Source organism: Lithobates pipiens, unplaced genomic scaffold, assembly GCF_037356315.1.
Source record: "Lithobates pipiens isolate NorthernLeopardFrog02 unplaced genomic scaffold, aLitPip1_a1.2 Scaffold_18, whole genome shotgun sequence".
Classification (NCBI taxonomy): Eukaryota; Metazoa; Chordata; class Amphibia; order Anura; family Ranidae; genus Lithobates; species Lithobates pipiens.
This window is the reverse complement of record NW_027507758.1, coordinates 74,575,858-74,591,490: the sequence shown is the minus strand read 5'-3', so window position 1 is coordinate 74,591,490 and position 15,633 is coordinate 74,575,858. Positions and strand designations below refer to the sequence as shown.

The 15,633-nt window shown below is 42.6% G+C and overlaps 1 protein-coding gene across 2 annotated transcripts in view; it reads left to right on the top strand.

The window, feature by feature from the left end:
* Nucleotides 1-15,633, top strand: part of RAB3GAP2 (RAB3 GTPase activating non-catalytic protein subunit 2) — a 113,127-nt gene that overhangs the window by 90,368 nt on the left and 7,126 nt on the right. For both annotated transcript variants that reach the window (XM_077485788.1, XM_077485789.1), the window contains 8 exons: nt 1,712-1,940; nt 3,028-3,198; nt 7,058-7,170; nt 9,830-9,896; nt 12,108-12,178; nt 12,304-12,339; nt 12,599-12,673; nt 15,176-15,394. In XM_077485788.1, the coding sequence (XP_077341914.1) occupies nt 1,712-1,940; nt 3,028-3,198; nt 7,058-7,170; nt 9,830-9,896; nt 12,108-12,178; nt 12,304-12,339; nt 12,599-12,673; nt 15,176-15,394 (981 nt within the window). The remainder of the gene's footprint in view (nt 1-1,711; nt 1,941-3,027; nt 3,199-7,057; nt 7,171-9,829; nt 9,897-12,107; nt 12,179-12,303; nt 12,340-12,598; nt 12,674-15,175; nt 15,395-15,633) is intronic.

Below are 15,633 nucleotides of genomic sequence, written 5' to 3'. Positions count from 1 at the left end.
TCGCTCCCAGCTGCTGCTTTACTAACTTAGATCCTGAGCAGGGCAATCATACTGGTTCACAGATAATATGGGGGTTCTCTGCTCCCCTGTCCCAATTCACCCCACCTGCTGCTCTTCTTATTTCACTGCTACGTCGCTGCCACTAGGCTGGGCTTGCGCCCCCTGCTCGCCCATGAAGCCGATGCGAGTGCCCGGCGGTCTCGATCACTACCGGGCTCCCCTGATCGCTCGGGGCACACCAAGAACCGGGATATGTGCGCGTAAACACACAGTTTCCCCTTCTCTGAGGGAAGAAGAGACAGTTCGTACAGAGTTTAAACAGTGTTCTGTCATCTCCCCTACACAGTCCCCTCTCCCCTTCAGTTAGAACACAGTGAGGGAACACAATTAACCCCTTTATTGCCCTAGTGTCAACCCCTTCCCTACCAGTGACATTTTTACAGTAATTAATGCATTTTTATAGCACTGATCACTGTATAAATGCCAATGGTCCCAAAAATGTGTCAAAATTGTCCCATTTTTCCCAGTCCCAATAAAGATCGCAGATCGCCGCCATTACTAGTAAAAAAAAAATAATAATAAAAATGCCATAAAACTATCCCCTATTTTGTAGACGCTATAAATTTTTTTTTGCAAATTTTTTTTTCTTGATTTTTTTTTTTTGCCAAAAATATGTAGAAGAATACATATCGGCCTAAACTGAGGAAGTTTTTTTTATATATATTTATTTTTTATTTTTATTATAGCAAAAAAGTACAAAATATTGCATTTTTTTTTTCAAAATTGTCGCTCTTTTTTTGTTAAAAAATAAAAACCGCAGAGGTGATCAAATACCACCAAAAGAAAGCTCTATTTGTGGGAAAAAAAGTATGTCAATTTTGGGTGCAATGTCGCACGGGTGCGCAATTGTCAGTTAAAGCGATGCAGTGCGGAATCACAAAAAGTGTTCTGGTCAGGAAGGGAGTAAAATCTTCCGGGGCTGAAGCGATTAAAATCTAGTTCCAGCATCTAAAAAAAAAAATGTAAAAGTCAGCAGCTACAAATTAATGTAGCTGCTGACTTTTAATATAAGGACACTGACCTGTCCAGGGATCCAGCGATGTCGACCCCTGCCAAAGCCGATTCGGCTCGAGTGCAGGCGTCGGCATTGCAGCTAAGGGAAGCTGTCAGTGAAGCCTTCAGGTACGAAATGACGTGCCGTGGTGAGGTAGAATGGAAGATCACCTGGAGAGAGCAAAAAAAGGTACAAAATGGGGCTCTAACATTCAAGACCTAGATTACTTTTACCCTGAAACTCCACTTTAACACTTACGGGTCTTGTCCCTTCTCCACACTGCAACTGGGCAGTGAAAGTTAAAGCAGCAGACTGAGGAACTCATCTCTCTGTCACTCTGCTCTCTTCTTCTGTCAATATACTACTTTCTCTACAGCCCAGCTAATTAGCTCCTTGTACTGCTTTCTCACTCCCAGTCTGTGCTCTGCTGTATAGGAATTGCAAGAAGCTGATACCAAGGTGAAATTAGGCACACGCACTGTTTGCATTAAAAAATACCTATCACTATGTATTATTCTACTGTTAATATATAATTATTTAGCTGCGGTAAGACTTTTTATATCTGCCTGGAGTTCAGCTTTGTATATTAGCTCTCTCTAGTGATAGATAGAGGTATTACTACTTTGCAATGACCACTTATGTTCTGTCTTCTGTTAGCTTCCCAAATCTTTGCAGGAAGATGATGTGGAGTCAATGACGGATTCTTGGGAGGCTCTGTCTTTGGATACAGAATACTGGAAACTTCTTCTGAAGCAACTAGAAGACTGCCTCATCCTACAAACACTGTTGCAGTGTAAGGTGGTGAGGAGGACGGCTAGAATATCCTCCCTGCAGGTGGAGCCACTTGGGAGACCCTCTGTCAAGAAGCTGCTAGAAGGCGGGAAAGGTGAGTGGGGCCAAGACATTAAAACAATCCTTTCCTAAGACAACGGCAGCCATTGCAGTCACCTTTTAAGACGCTAACTGTCTGACTAGTACACAAACCAACTGGGTTTAGTAAAGCTGACCATATACGAATCAAATTTTGACCGTTTTTTGCTGTATCAGGCAAAATTTGATCCCTGCGTGGCCATGCTGGCACCACCATGCTTGACCAACTTTAATCTGAAGTTCAGAGGAGCCATGCAGAATATTCTCAGCTGAACAGTGGCTGCAGCCAATCAGCTGCAGCCGCTGTTCAGACATATTAACCAGCTTTCAGAATACAATAGCTGCAGCGGTCAGTTTGTCCATTTGCCCTGCTTGGCAGGATGGAAGATTCTGTTTGATTTTTTTCGTTCAATCTGCAGGCTAAATGAAAGAAATCTACGCATGTCTAACCTGCTTAAAGGGGTTGTAAAGGTTTGTTTTTTATTTTCTAAATAGGTTCCTTTAAGCTAGTGCATTGTTGGTTCACTTACCTTTTCCTTCGATTTCCCTTCTAAATGTTTTTTGTCTTTGTTTTCTTTGTCTGAATTTCTCACTTCCTGTTCCTCCTCAGTAAGCTGTTCAGTAAGCTGTTCTGGCTGACTAAACACCGCTCGGATGATGGTGTGAAGTTTACTGAGGAGAAACAGGAAGTGAGAAATTCAGACAAAGAAAAAAAACCTTTAGAAGGGAAATCGAAGGAAAAGGTAAGTGAGCCAACAATGCACTAGCTTAAAGGAACCTATTTAGAAAATAAAAAACTAAGCTTTACAACCCCTTTAAGTTGTAATTCTTTTGACCAGAACAAGCATGTGTATCTGTAAAGTCAGACATTCTTATGTGCATGCTTGTTCCAGATAAGAAACAGGTAAAGGTAAAGATATCTTTGGGTGAAATGGCTGCAAGATTTTAAGCAGGCAGGTTCAATCATTATCACACTTCTAAAATACGACTTTACAACAGATACAAACAGGAGCAGCTCAGTTTTCTTTACTCCAATGTTGCCAGAAATCAATCAAAAAATGGCGCATGCACACGTATAATCTCTTTGCTGTTGTTGGTTCCAGGTGGTGTTGCAGACACTGTGGCTAAGTGGGTCTTTAAACAGGACATCAGTCCCGATCTGCTGAAGGAGGCCCGGGAGAAGAGAGACTCGCACAGCGTACAGGAGTCGGGAGAAGTGAGCCCAGTGGTGGCCATCCTGGAGACTGCTGGAGAGAGCACCAGTGATGAGCAAGGTGACCGAACGTTCAGCTCTTCCACACAACAAAATGATTGCGCTGGTAGAACACACAAGCTACTGGCAAACAACACAATATGATGGATTGTGAATAACAAATATAACTAAAAAGTTCCCGTGCTGAACAATAAATAATGAGAAAATTAAAATGTGACAAAAAATATCATATTCATATATATATATATATATATATATAATATATATATAGTAAAACAGTTCATATTATTGTGCATGGTAACCAAACAAGGTGCAAATTCCATTGGATAGAAGCTGCTGTGATGTGCATCCAATATAAGGAGCATGACAAATCAATGAATCGGTTACCCAAGTGCACATCCACCGAAAAAATAAAAGGGTTGCCTCTTTACCAGAACCAGTGGACTTTAAGTTCTAATGCCGCGTACACACGGGCGGACTGTATGGCGTACTTAGTCCGCCGAAACACATTTCAGCGGACAGTCCGCTCGTGTGTGGGCTTCAGCGGACTTTTTCAGCGTGCAGTCCGGCGTACTAAGAATTTCGGATTTTTCGAAATTCTGTCCGTCATTCTTTGGTTTCAGCGGACAATCCGCTTGTCAGTATGCTAGTCGGACGGACTAAGAATGGCGCATGCCCAGAAAGGATTTACACAGCGGAAGGGTGCTTCGCTGTGTATTGGACTTCCTATTTCTAGTCCCGTCGTATGTGCTGTACGTCATTGCGCAAGCTTTCGTCGGACTGTTTGGGTATCCGTGTGTGGTCAAGTCCGTTCAGTGTAAAGTATGATGGACTATCCGTCGGATTGTATGACGGACTAAGTACGCCATACAGTCCGCTCGTGTGTACGCGGCATAAGAGTCAGAAGCACTGTATATAAAACCAAAATTAGGAAATCCTATACTTCTCCCCACTTGTGATGGTAAAGATGGCATCATGGCTAGTAATTAGGGTCACTTCATCATGATGAACATGGGGGATAAATGGAAAACACCCACATATTGTGAAACAGTAAACACATTTATTAAGACAGAATAGTGCTAGTAACTCACAATATAGCAGATAAAATCCAGCATGTAAACAGAAGTATTTGTTCCCAGGAACCGATCCATATTCCTTGTGGGTTCTGCAAGCGTGGTGATGTCACAAGCATGGACACCTCCCTACGGGTTTCATCAGAGGTGACTTCTTTGTTGGCACAAAATCAGCCTGACTGCAGGGTCACAATAGACATAGTTGTTCATATTCTTGCTGTACTTTCTGATCTTTAAAGGACACAGTGCAGATCTAAAGAGTTATAGTGCCACCTGCTGGAGTAAGACACTGGGTATAAACACAAAAAAACAGTCTAGGGATGGCGCCTGCTTGCTGCCCCTATCACCCATCTGCTAGTACAGCCTTGTTTTTTTTATCTAGCATCAATGAGTTAGGACCTAGGAACCTTTACTGGCATTATTTATTCATTTTTATTCCCTTTTGGAAGTTTTTTTCTTCATGAATATTTGTGATTTTCTTAAACTGACAGGCAGCTGGGTTCCAAGCTGGATACCTATAGATCTTTGCAGTCTACTCAGGTGGGCCATCAAGTGCATGCAGTTCCTTGCCACGGCAGGTTCAGCTGCCACTGCTCTGGTTCCACCATTTAGAGCAGTCTGCGAGATTCTTTGTGAAAGGGCTCATAGGACCAGCCAGTCCAGACCACCCAGTCCCTCTACACGCAGGTGGTGCCCTCGTTCCAACTACAGGTGATCTGCCATCCTCCTGAAGATTTGGGCTACATTTAAGGCAGGGGACTTCTCCAGGAGATACCCCATCCATTTACTCTAATTACTTATAAGTAAGCTTTAATGCATCCTACAAAACACTTAATTTATTAGAATGTTTTTTTGAAAAAGTAAACAAAACAAAATGTTGCAAAGTAAACAAAATTTGGCACTTAAAGTGGAGTTCCAGGCACTTTATCAAGGTACACCCCGCCCCGCATTCGTGACAAGTTCCTGTATTCTCATTGGGGTTTTTTGTTTGCTTTTCAAGCAGTGAAAATACTTTTTTTTTTTTTTTATTGTTATACCCTCGCTCCTGGCCGATCAATGGCTTCTCAAATAAGATTGTCACCAATCCCAGGAGACAATGCGCCACCACTGCTTGTGGCATCGCTATGGTGTTTATGCGCATGGTCACGATCGAGAGGAGCATGCTGGGTAGCGAGCAGCACCAGTAGACTTTGGCTGCCCACCCTCAAGATGGGAACGCGCTCTGTGGGGACTGCTAAGTATTTTTAACTTTTTTTTAAAAATAACATTTAAAAAACCTACATTAGATACTAATACCACTTGATATAAGCTTAGGTTCGAGCAACATGGGGGGATTTTTCAGGAAAAAAAACTCTGGATCTCTGCTTTAAGTATGTGGTGGTTCAATACAAAGACGCCTTCAAGACCACTGCAAAGAATAGGTGTGGGTTAAGGAATATACAATATCAGGTACTGCATTTGTTTTTAATAACTGCTCAAAAATGTTTAGGACTCTCTTCACACTAATCCCGGCCATACACGTGTCAAATTATGATCGATTTTTTTGTTTGAAAATCCCACCTTTGAATAATCATTCGATTTTCGACCAACAGTGGGCCGCAGCAATGGTAAATTTTGGTTCATTCATTGAATTTGAGTGCTCAGACATGCTGTAAATTTTTTGAAAAACAAACAAATTTCAAATTAATGATTGGAGAATCGTGCAAGAAATTGAATTGAAAAAGAAATACGCATGCGCTGTGACCTGGAAAGAAAAGATTCCTGCTCACAAATTTTACTTTCCGTAACAACATGAGCGGAAATTGAAGGCTTGGTTGGTCAAATTTTTAAAATCAATGGTGGTACCATTGGATTAGAAAATGCATGACTTTTTTGATTTGCGATCGGCTAATCGTTTGAAATTCGACCCATTGATGGCCTAAGTTCTGTCAGATTAGGCGACCCGTCAAATCTTGTAACGGAAGTGACATTCCGTCATGGCCATCTTGGTACACCCCACACTCAGTTGCACAGCTGCAGTAAACTTACAGTCTGAAGTCACCAAGCGGACAATTTTTCGTTTTTACACTCAATGAAGTCTTGCATTTCACACTTATTTTTACCAGTAAACTGACCTTATATATAATGCAGGATTTAGAAGTCCACAACACTGTTTTGATGTTGAATTTTAAAAGCAGTGGCCCTCTGCCAAATCAGCAAACGTGTGAGATCAGCAGGCTTGGCTTTGCTTTTAAAATTCAACATCAAAACAGTCACACAGAGCTCTAAATACTGTATTTCACGATATAAGCTCCATTTACTGGTAAAAATAAGTGTAAAATGCAAAACTTTGTGGGTGTAAAAAGATGTCCGCTTGGTGACTTCAGACGGTAGGCTTAGTGTGTCCGAGTGGGGGGGTGTAACAAGATGGCCGTGACGCAGTAAGATGCAGTTTTACTGTGAGGGCAGCTGTCAGTGCGAGGTCTAGCAGGGGGAGGTGCAATTTGAGTTTCAGTGCATCACACTGCCTGTTTTTTTTTTCTTCAGCTTTATTTGAAGTGTCATTTAGTGAGACTTCATTCATGTCTTCGCACACTAGCGTAGTGCATTGTGGTGACACGCGGTGCCGTTCCTCATGCCGCAGAAAAAAAGAAGCATGTCTGCATTTTTCCGCACTGCACTACACTGCACCATGACGTACATCACTCCAATGTTGTAGTGTGAACAGGGCACATAGAAAACAATTGTTTTCTTTGTGCCCTGGGGATGATTGGTGTTTATCCAGTGCAGAAAACCCCCAGTTACTGCCCATGGTGTGAACAAGCCCTTATTGATTTTAAAACTGATCTGTTTCCTTTTCATTTTCAGTGTTAGAATTGCTGAGTTTGGTCTACCAGCATTTTCCATGTAGCCTGGATCTGGACGTGTTACATGCTCACTGCTGCTGGGAATATGTGGTGCAGTGGAACAAGGATCCAGAGGTAAAAGCCTGCGTGTGGCATACAAATCATGGCAATGTTGTGTTGGCATATCCATGCTGTCTGTATTGGTAATTAAGTATTGCAGTTTGGGAGAGGACTTAACATAAGTCACTCCATGAATGACGGCATGTACACCCTAAAAAATGCATTATTGGTGGTGCAGCCATAAGACCATACAAACAGAACAAAATATTACAGCGCACACATACAAAAATGACATTTAACACCTGCAAGGCTATTTAAAACACCTGAACGTTTTTAAAAAATATGCAGTAAGTGGGCTTAAGCAGCATATAGCCATATGGTGTGACCAAATCCCCATGTTTTGTGAAAATGTTCAGGTGTTTTTAAAAGCTTCGCAGGAGTTAAATGTCATTTTTATATGTGTGCGCTGAAATATTTTGTTCTGCCGTGAGAATAAACACTAGAGTAGACACTCCAAGATTACCCCCATAAATCACCTACAGATATTATAATACAAATGAAAATGGCTGTAAACGGTGGGAGTGAATCGGCGCATAAACAGCTAAAAGAACTGAGTTAAAAAACCTGATTTAAACTCAGCTACCAAAGAAATACATAGTATATATAACGTTACTCACGGGACTAAAATAAATTCACATTTTATTAATCAAAAAATAAATAAAAAATTAGATGTATGCAAAATGTGTAATGCATTAAAATGGTACCAAGCCCACATCATACATACCTAAAAACACGCATCCACCTCTCCTACTACATATAAATACTCGATGCGCCCCTACAAACATCATTGTACAATGATTTGGTAGACAATAATCAAAAAATTTAAAATTATAATGGCGAATCCCATGCATGTTGGATAAATGGAAAAATAGAGACAAAGAGTTCAGTACTTTGTGAGGCAAAAGGCAAAATGTAGCTGCTGACTTTTAACCACTTCGATACAGGGCATTTTCACCCCCTTCCTGCCCAGGCCAATTTTCAGCTTTTAGTGCTATAACATTTTGAATGACAATTGCGCGGTCATGCAACACTGTACCCAAATGAAATTTTTATCATTTTTTTTCCCCTCACAAATAGAGCTTTCCTTTGGTGGTATTTCATCACCTCTGCAATTTTTATTTTTTGCGCTATAAACAAAATAGAGCGTCAGTTTTGAAAAAAAATAATATTTTTTTTTACTTTTTGCTATAATATCCCAAATTTCAAAAAACTAATTTGACACTATTTTTGGACGAGGGGAGGAGACCTATATACAGTACTAGGAAGGAACACCTGATCGGTCTCCTCTCCCCTGACAGGATGTTGATCTGTGTGTGTACATCCACGTTCCTGTTCTGTCACCAGCAATTGCGGACATTGCGGCCGCTGGGACGCGCATCGGCACCCAAGTGACGCGGGGAAGCCAAGGATGTCATATGACGCCCACCCGGAGGGACAGTGTTCCTGCAGTCATCATATGACAATGGGCGGTAGGGAAGTGGTTAATAAATAGACACTCAACTGTCCCACGGCCCAGCGATGTGGCTGCTCAGAGCCTCGCTCCTCTCCCCCCTCCTCTCTGTCACGCCGTCATAGCAACTGTGGACACCCGGCCGTGACAGCTTGCGGCTCTGCTATTGGCCAGGCAATCTTCTGGATCCTGTGACGTGTCCCAGAAGATTGCATGGAGGGAAAGGCCACCTAGGGGTAGAGGAGGAGTCGCCTAGGGGGCCAAGAAGCGGAAGGAGGAAGTGAGACAGGAAGTGCCTCTAAAAAGAGGGTAACCCCCCCCCCCAAAGCACAGATTGGTGGGAGGCATGTGAGAAAACATGCTGCACCCTCTTAGTATTACCCACTACATGGGCTATACATGTAACATTGCTGTGGAGGAGAGATGAAGGTGGGGCGATGGTTGCACTGTTCTTCCAGCAGGGACGTCCCACAGGGAGAGCCAGTCCATCTTTACTGCATTTTCCTGTGCTGTCAGTCTTACACCATGAGTTTGTGACACGAAGGAACAAAGTGATAACTTCATCAGTGTCCTTCTGTTACTTCATTGTCCAATACAACAGGCGAGGAATGAGTCTTGACTAAACTTTATTGTTCAACCACAATGGTTAAAATTGAGGTCAACAACTTGACAGTAATGTCTGGATTCTAAGACTGGTTTACAAGAATAATTGGTCCTTTAACAGGTAAACAATGCTCATGTATACATTTAAAGTTGAAGGTTAATCTGCTTATATTTTGCCTTCCCCGCTCCCCCTTCCCTAATCAACATTCTAATGACAGGTTTAAAGAAACCTTTTTTATTTTTATTACATATCTTATTTCAACCTTAGCCCTAGTGACATCATCACTTGGTCTCTGTCCTCCTAAGTGCCAGCCCATTGCTTATATTAGGATTGGGGCCGGCAGGGTGATGTACATGGCTTCTTGAAAGTATTGCAGCCCCCAGTCCTGATACAATTGGGTGGGCTGGCACTTGGGAGGAGGGGGGGGTATGCAATGCTAGAGTGGTTAGGTAAAGGTGAGTTGGGTAAATCACAGAACTGGATGGACAGAAATACAAATCCTTTGACCTTAAATGGAGTGTAGGTAGCAGTGTTAGGGGGAAGTGATGTATAGTACAAGGTCTTCGGTCAGGGTGCAGGTGACCCACTTTTTGTTTTATGGGTGTATTCTTTCTCTGCAGGAAGCTCAGTTTCTACTTCAGTCTGTGGAACATTTGAAGAGAATCGGCAACGCACATGTCCAGTTTGGTATGTAAATACAGAAAAGCCCCTTGGTTAGGGTGAAATGATAGAAGGCATGAAATAGACTTCACAAATGACGACGTAGACAAGGGGTGCTCAACATGTGGCAGTGGGTCATATGTGGCCCTCAGAGCCCTTTGATGTGGCCTTTGACCTCAAATTAGGGAAGCTGACCTCTATTTTATCCTGCAGGTTTGGTATGCTTTCTGAAAGTGCACCACGACCGCAAGTTCTAATAGAAGTCTATGGCAAAGGACAGCTAACTCGCAGGTGCATTAGGTAAACTCTAGCACATCAGTGTGAAAGCAGCCTTACCGGGGGCTCAGGACAGTAAGAGCTCATTTAGATTTGCAGTTTGGGGGCAGTAAAACCTCATAGTTGAGATGTGTTTTTAACCACCATCCAACCCCCCCAACTACCGGTGTGTAGTGCCAGTGGACGCAGTGGTGACCTCACCCCATTCTCCAGGGGACGTTGCGGCCTCCCTTTCACATTCTGTTTTACACTTGGGCAGGAAGGGCTTTGGGGATGGCATATACAGAAACAAATCCTCTCCATTTTCCTCCTGCAACCACTGAAAGCTAGTTTCTCCTCCTCTCCCTCCTGCCGGCATTCAGAAGCTGCTGGAGGACAATATTCATTATGCAATTCAAAAAACAAAATGCTAAATTCTAAACCCATTTAATGTAATTGGGGCCTGTGACCGGTTACCAAATCTCTTAAGTGGTCCTTGCTCTTACAAAGGTTGAGCACCCCGACTGCACAGTGGTCCTGAAAAAATTTACAGAATAGTTATTTTAACATTTATTAATACATATAATACTGGAGTGTAAACCCTAACCATGAACTGATCCTACTTGGTTCTTTTTAGTCTGTGAAAAAAATAATATTGTAAGTGGTTTGTTACAAGTGCAATAAAATACATGTTGATATTGCCAGAAAGTGTGAGCTGATAACTTCCTGAGCTCTCTACCTGTGCTGACTGTTATCAGTTAAATTTTTTCCCTGCCATACCTGAGCACTACAAATCCCTCTTCTCACTTATGGACGATAGGATTGGGGAAGCTTTCTGTAGTCCTATCCAGTTTCTGTCCTAAAGTATTAGTAAAGATGCCGTTCACATGTCTGATCCACTTACTGCCTGTTTGATCTTGACGGTTGCGAAACAAGAGTTAACTGTTACAACACAATGTAATACAGAATACTTTGCAACTGCTTTTGCATAGTACTTTACCTTGTAATGTTGTGTATACATCTTTTGCAATAAAAAAAAGTAAAAAAAAAAAAAAAAAACTAATAGTAGTCTGGACAAAAAATCCCCCTGCAAGTTAAGGGCATAGTGTGCTAGTATGCACTGCATACTAGCACATTATGAAAGACTTACTTTAAAATAAAGCCACCCAGCAGCAAGCTGTCACCACTGACAGGGCTTCTATCTTCACCTGGTTTTCTTTCCAAGTTCACAGGCTCCAGCCAAGTGAACGGCCGAGCCGCAATGACTCCTGTGTATGGGCTCAGGGGTCTCAGCCGTGAATGGCATACTCACCGGCTACAAAAATAGTGAATATCTCCTAAATAGTGTACATTTAGGAAATTTCCTTGTACCTACAGGTAAACTTACTTGTAAGTACATATCACCAAACGGTGTTTACTACTATTTAATGATACAGTACAATGAGTGTTGTCACCCTAGGACAGGAAGTGTGTTACTGGCAGGATCACTAGGTGGAAATAAAGAAAAAAATCCTAAGAAAAGTGCTCCTGATAAGTAATGATGTCCCAACCTGAAATGCAGCTCTAAGTGCCAGGCCAATGAGCTGCAGGCAGGAGATTCCCCACCCCGCAACTACACATACGCCAAGGGGTAGGAATGCTTGTGACACCGTTGACCGAATATGACCATGTGACCAAACACAAACCAGAGCCGGACCCAGGCTCATTCCTACTCCTGGTGAGAGGACATTGAAGATGGCGCGGAAGCAGAGTAGTACAAAGAGAACCTCCGCTGCAAGAAAGACAACACTGGACTCCATGGACCTGTATGTTTTGTAAGATATCATACAGGGACATTTATTAGAGAGGCTGCATTTAGCTTTGCACAGGTAGGGGAAGTTCTTCTAGAAGTATAAATTAGGGAATGGGAGACATCACTGAAATTAACATCTATAAAAATGAAAAGCCGCTGATTTTGGTGTGTTCATGTTCTTATTATTCCAGGGCTGTCTCTGATGATGTGGAGCACCTTCGTTATAAAACGGTTTTCATCAGCTGCATATCTCATAGATAAGGTGAGTGCATTATGTGACATTGATTGTCCGTGCGGGTCACTTAATATTCTGTGTAGAATCAAACACAAACTGTCAACCTGTGTTTTCCTGTACATTAAACATAATGTATAACATGTCTCCTTTAGGTTGGAAAAGCCCCGAAGGATCGTTTGTGCAGGAGGGTACGTCCCGGTCATTGATAAAGGAATGATGTAATCGTGTACAATGTAGCATCAGTTGCAAGAACATAATATTCATGTATATAAACAAACCTTAAAGTAGAACTCCAGATGTAAAAGGCACACATCATTGCAGCTCTGCATTTATTAATACATCCTTCAATGTATATTTGTATTTTATGCAAGTAGTGTAAGGAAAATGTATTTGCTAATATATATATATATATATATATAGCTTGTCGATCTCTCTCTCTCATTACAGGATGTGGGTATGAGTGACACCTCTACGACCTCTTTCATGGGAAGCTGCTCTGATCTCCTACAAACAATGATGGAGGTAATCCCAACTTTTTTGCTCATCTGTGTTTGCTTCTCAGGAGCTTCTTTAACCACTTAAAGCGGAGGTCCACCCTAAAGTGGACCTTCCGCTCATTGGAATCCTCCCCCCCTCCGGCGCCACAATTGGCACCTTTCAGGGGGGAGGGGGGATGCAGGTACCTGTACAGTACAGGTATCTGCACCCACTTCCGGGATAGCTCTCTGCGGAAAGGGGCGTAGATTACGCCTCTTTCCGAAAGTCCCCCACTGCCTGCTGGGAAACACACAGATCCCAGAGGCAGCGGGTCCATCCTTATTGCGCAGCGCGACTCGCGCATGCGCAGTAGGGAACCGGGAAATGAAGCCGAAAGGCTCCACTTCCTGATTCCCATACCCAAGATGGCGGCGGCAGCAGCACCCGAGAGACGATCGAGAGATCGGCTTCGGGTGCCGACATCGCGGGCACGCTGGACAGGTAAGTGTCACTATTTTAAAAGTCAGCAGCTGCAGTATTTGTAGCTGCTGGCTTTAAAAAAAAACAAAAAACGGCGGACTCCCGCTTTAACCTCCCTGGCGGTACGATTATTTCGGATTTTAGGTGCTAAAAGCGGTACCATTATTTTGCATGAAAATTTGGCGTTTTATATTGTAGTCCTGCAATTCTTAGGAATAACTCTCTTAAATCTGTCCAAACCAGAGTCTAGCAGACATCCCGGGTATGATAAAGTTTGAAAAATGAAATCATAAATTATAATATAATAAATAATTATAAATAATTGTACCAAATAATAATATAACAATAATAAAAATTATTCAATAATGTAATCAAATCAAAAACACTGAAATTTGCTCAGTTGCAGAATTGTCACTGTCATTACTTTTCAGTATTTGATGACGGATCTCCCCACAAATCGCTATCGCTCAATTCTGCGAGTGATTCTAATTTATTATCGCTGTTTTCTAGCTGGTCTAAAATCATTTTTGATGTACAGTGACAGTTTTGGTTGCTATGGACAATCTCCAGTTTCCAGGCATAAAGAACAGTTTTTATTATATAAAACTGCATGCAGGACACTGGGCAGACCACTAGGGACAACGGGGATGTGAAATATTTACATACAGCAATGTAATCTGTAAGATTACATTATACTGTATGTTTACTGTTTGTTTCACTTTTTGAATTTGGCGCCGATCTCCGTGCCCGTGCGTCGCAACGCTCGCAGGGCACGGAGATCGGCGATGTAATGCATCGAGCGAGACACGGCTCGCTCGTACAGCGGGGAGACAACGCTGGATCCGAGGGAGAAGGTAAGTAAACCTCCTCCTGGATCCAGCGATGCAGTCCCGAGTCTGACTCGGGGATACCGCTCTTGGTATAAAAAATCCACCCCGAGTCAGACTCGGGAATACCGTCAGGGGGGTTAAGAACCAAGCCTCTTTCTGACATTTGTTGTTTACCAGTTAAAAACATTTTTTGTTTGCTAGAAAATTACTTAAAACCCCCAAACGTTATACTGTTTTTTTCTAACACCCTAGAGAATAAAATGGCGGTTGTTGCAATACTTTTTGTCACACCGTATTTGCACACCGGTCTTACAAGCACACTTTTTTTGAAAAAAATCCACATTTTTGAATTAAAAAAATAAGACAACAGTAAAGTTGGCCCAATTATTTTTTTTTATATTGTGAAAGATAATGTTACGCCGAGTAAATTGATACCCAACATGTCACGCTTCAAAATTGCGCCGTCTCGTGCAATGGCGACAAACTTTTACCCTCTCCCGCCACTGATAAAAGTGAATCCGCCGCAGAGACCACTTTTTTATCTTAAACCGGACCACCTGCTGAAAAGGATACCAGGGTTATGGCAGCTAGCTGCAGCTATAACAACGATATCCTCCTTCAAAGTAACAATGTATAACAACGGTGGGCGATCTGGAAGTGGTTATAAGAGAAGTATGGGTTTGTTTGTTTTTTTCCTCCATCATATGCAGCATTGGTATCCCGGCGCCTCTGCACTGAGAACCGAGCGATTAAACACCACCGATGGCGCCGTTCTCCCAGATCCCTTAGAGGAGAGCTGCTGACTGTCAATCAGAAACTCTCCGCTTTGCTCCTTCTTGCTCACTGGAGCGCTGAGCTGTGGAAGGGTGGGGATCGGCCATCTCAGGGGGTCGCTGAGAGTCTGAGAGGGCTGTCAGTCCAGGCACCTGGTGGATCCAGACTTTCATTGTCATGATGGCACAGCGCCCGGACTGATATCTGTGATGTCAGCAGAGAGCGGAATTCAGTCCGTTCTCTGGTAAAAAAATGGGCCACAGGAGTGCAAAACGAATGGCACTCCTATGACCCATAGGAGAAGCCCAGCCAAACAAGCTTAGGCTGGACTTCTCCTTTTAAGACTATAGATATGCAGATACAACTTTATTTTTCTATAAAGATAATTTATTGTAATGCTGCCTCCTGGCCTTCTTGTGAGTACACATTCCAGACTTACCAGCGTGTTTGTTGGTCTGTACAGGCTGATGTCAGCAGTGAGGAGATGTTGGCTCCAGTACTGGAGGTAGAAGACTCCTGGGTGGCGATGGACGGTCCCAACTCTATTGTGGAAATGGCTCTGGAGCAGAAACACATTCACTATCCGCTGGTAGAACATCAGTATGTGCTCTCCGCCATCATGTACGCCATCATGAAGTTCTCACTCAAGTCCATTAAACCTTTATCTCTGTTTGACAGTAAGGTGAGTGCTAGGACCCTTCTGCATCTATGGATGTATTTGTCACATGTCACTGATGAGCATTTTTGCACATATTTTCCCATATTGACTGTCTGAAGGAAACCAACCCTTATTTGTTAACCCTTTCATAACCAGAGCATTTTTATTAATTTTTTTGCACACGTTTAAAAATAATCATTTTAGGTCTGAAGATTATCCAAACCCCCCAATTCTTATATATTTTCTGAAAGCAGAAACCCTAG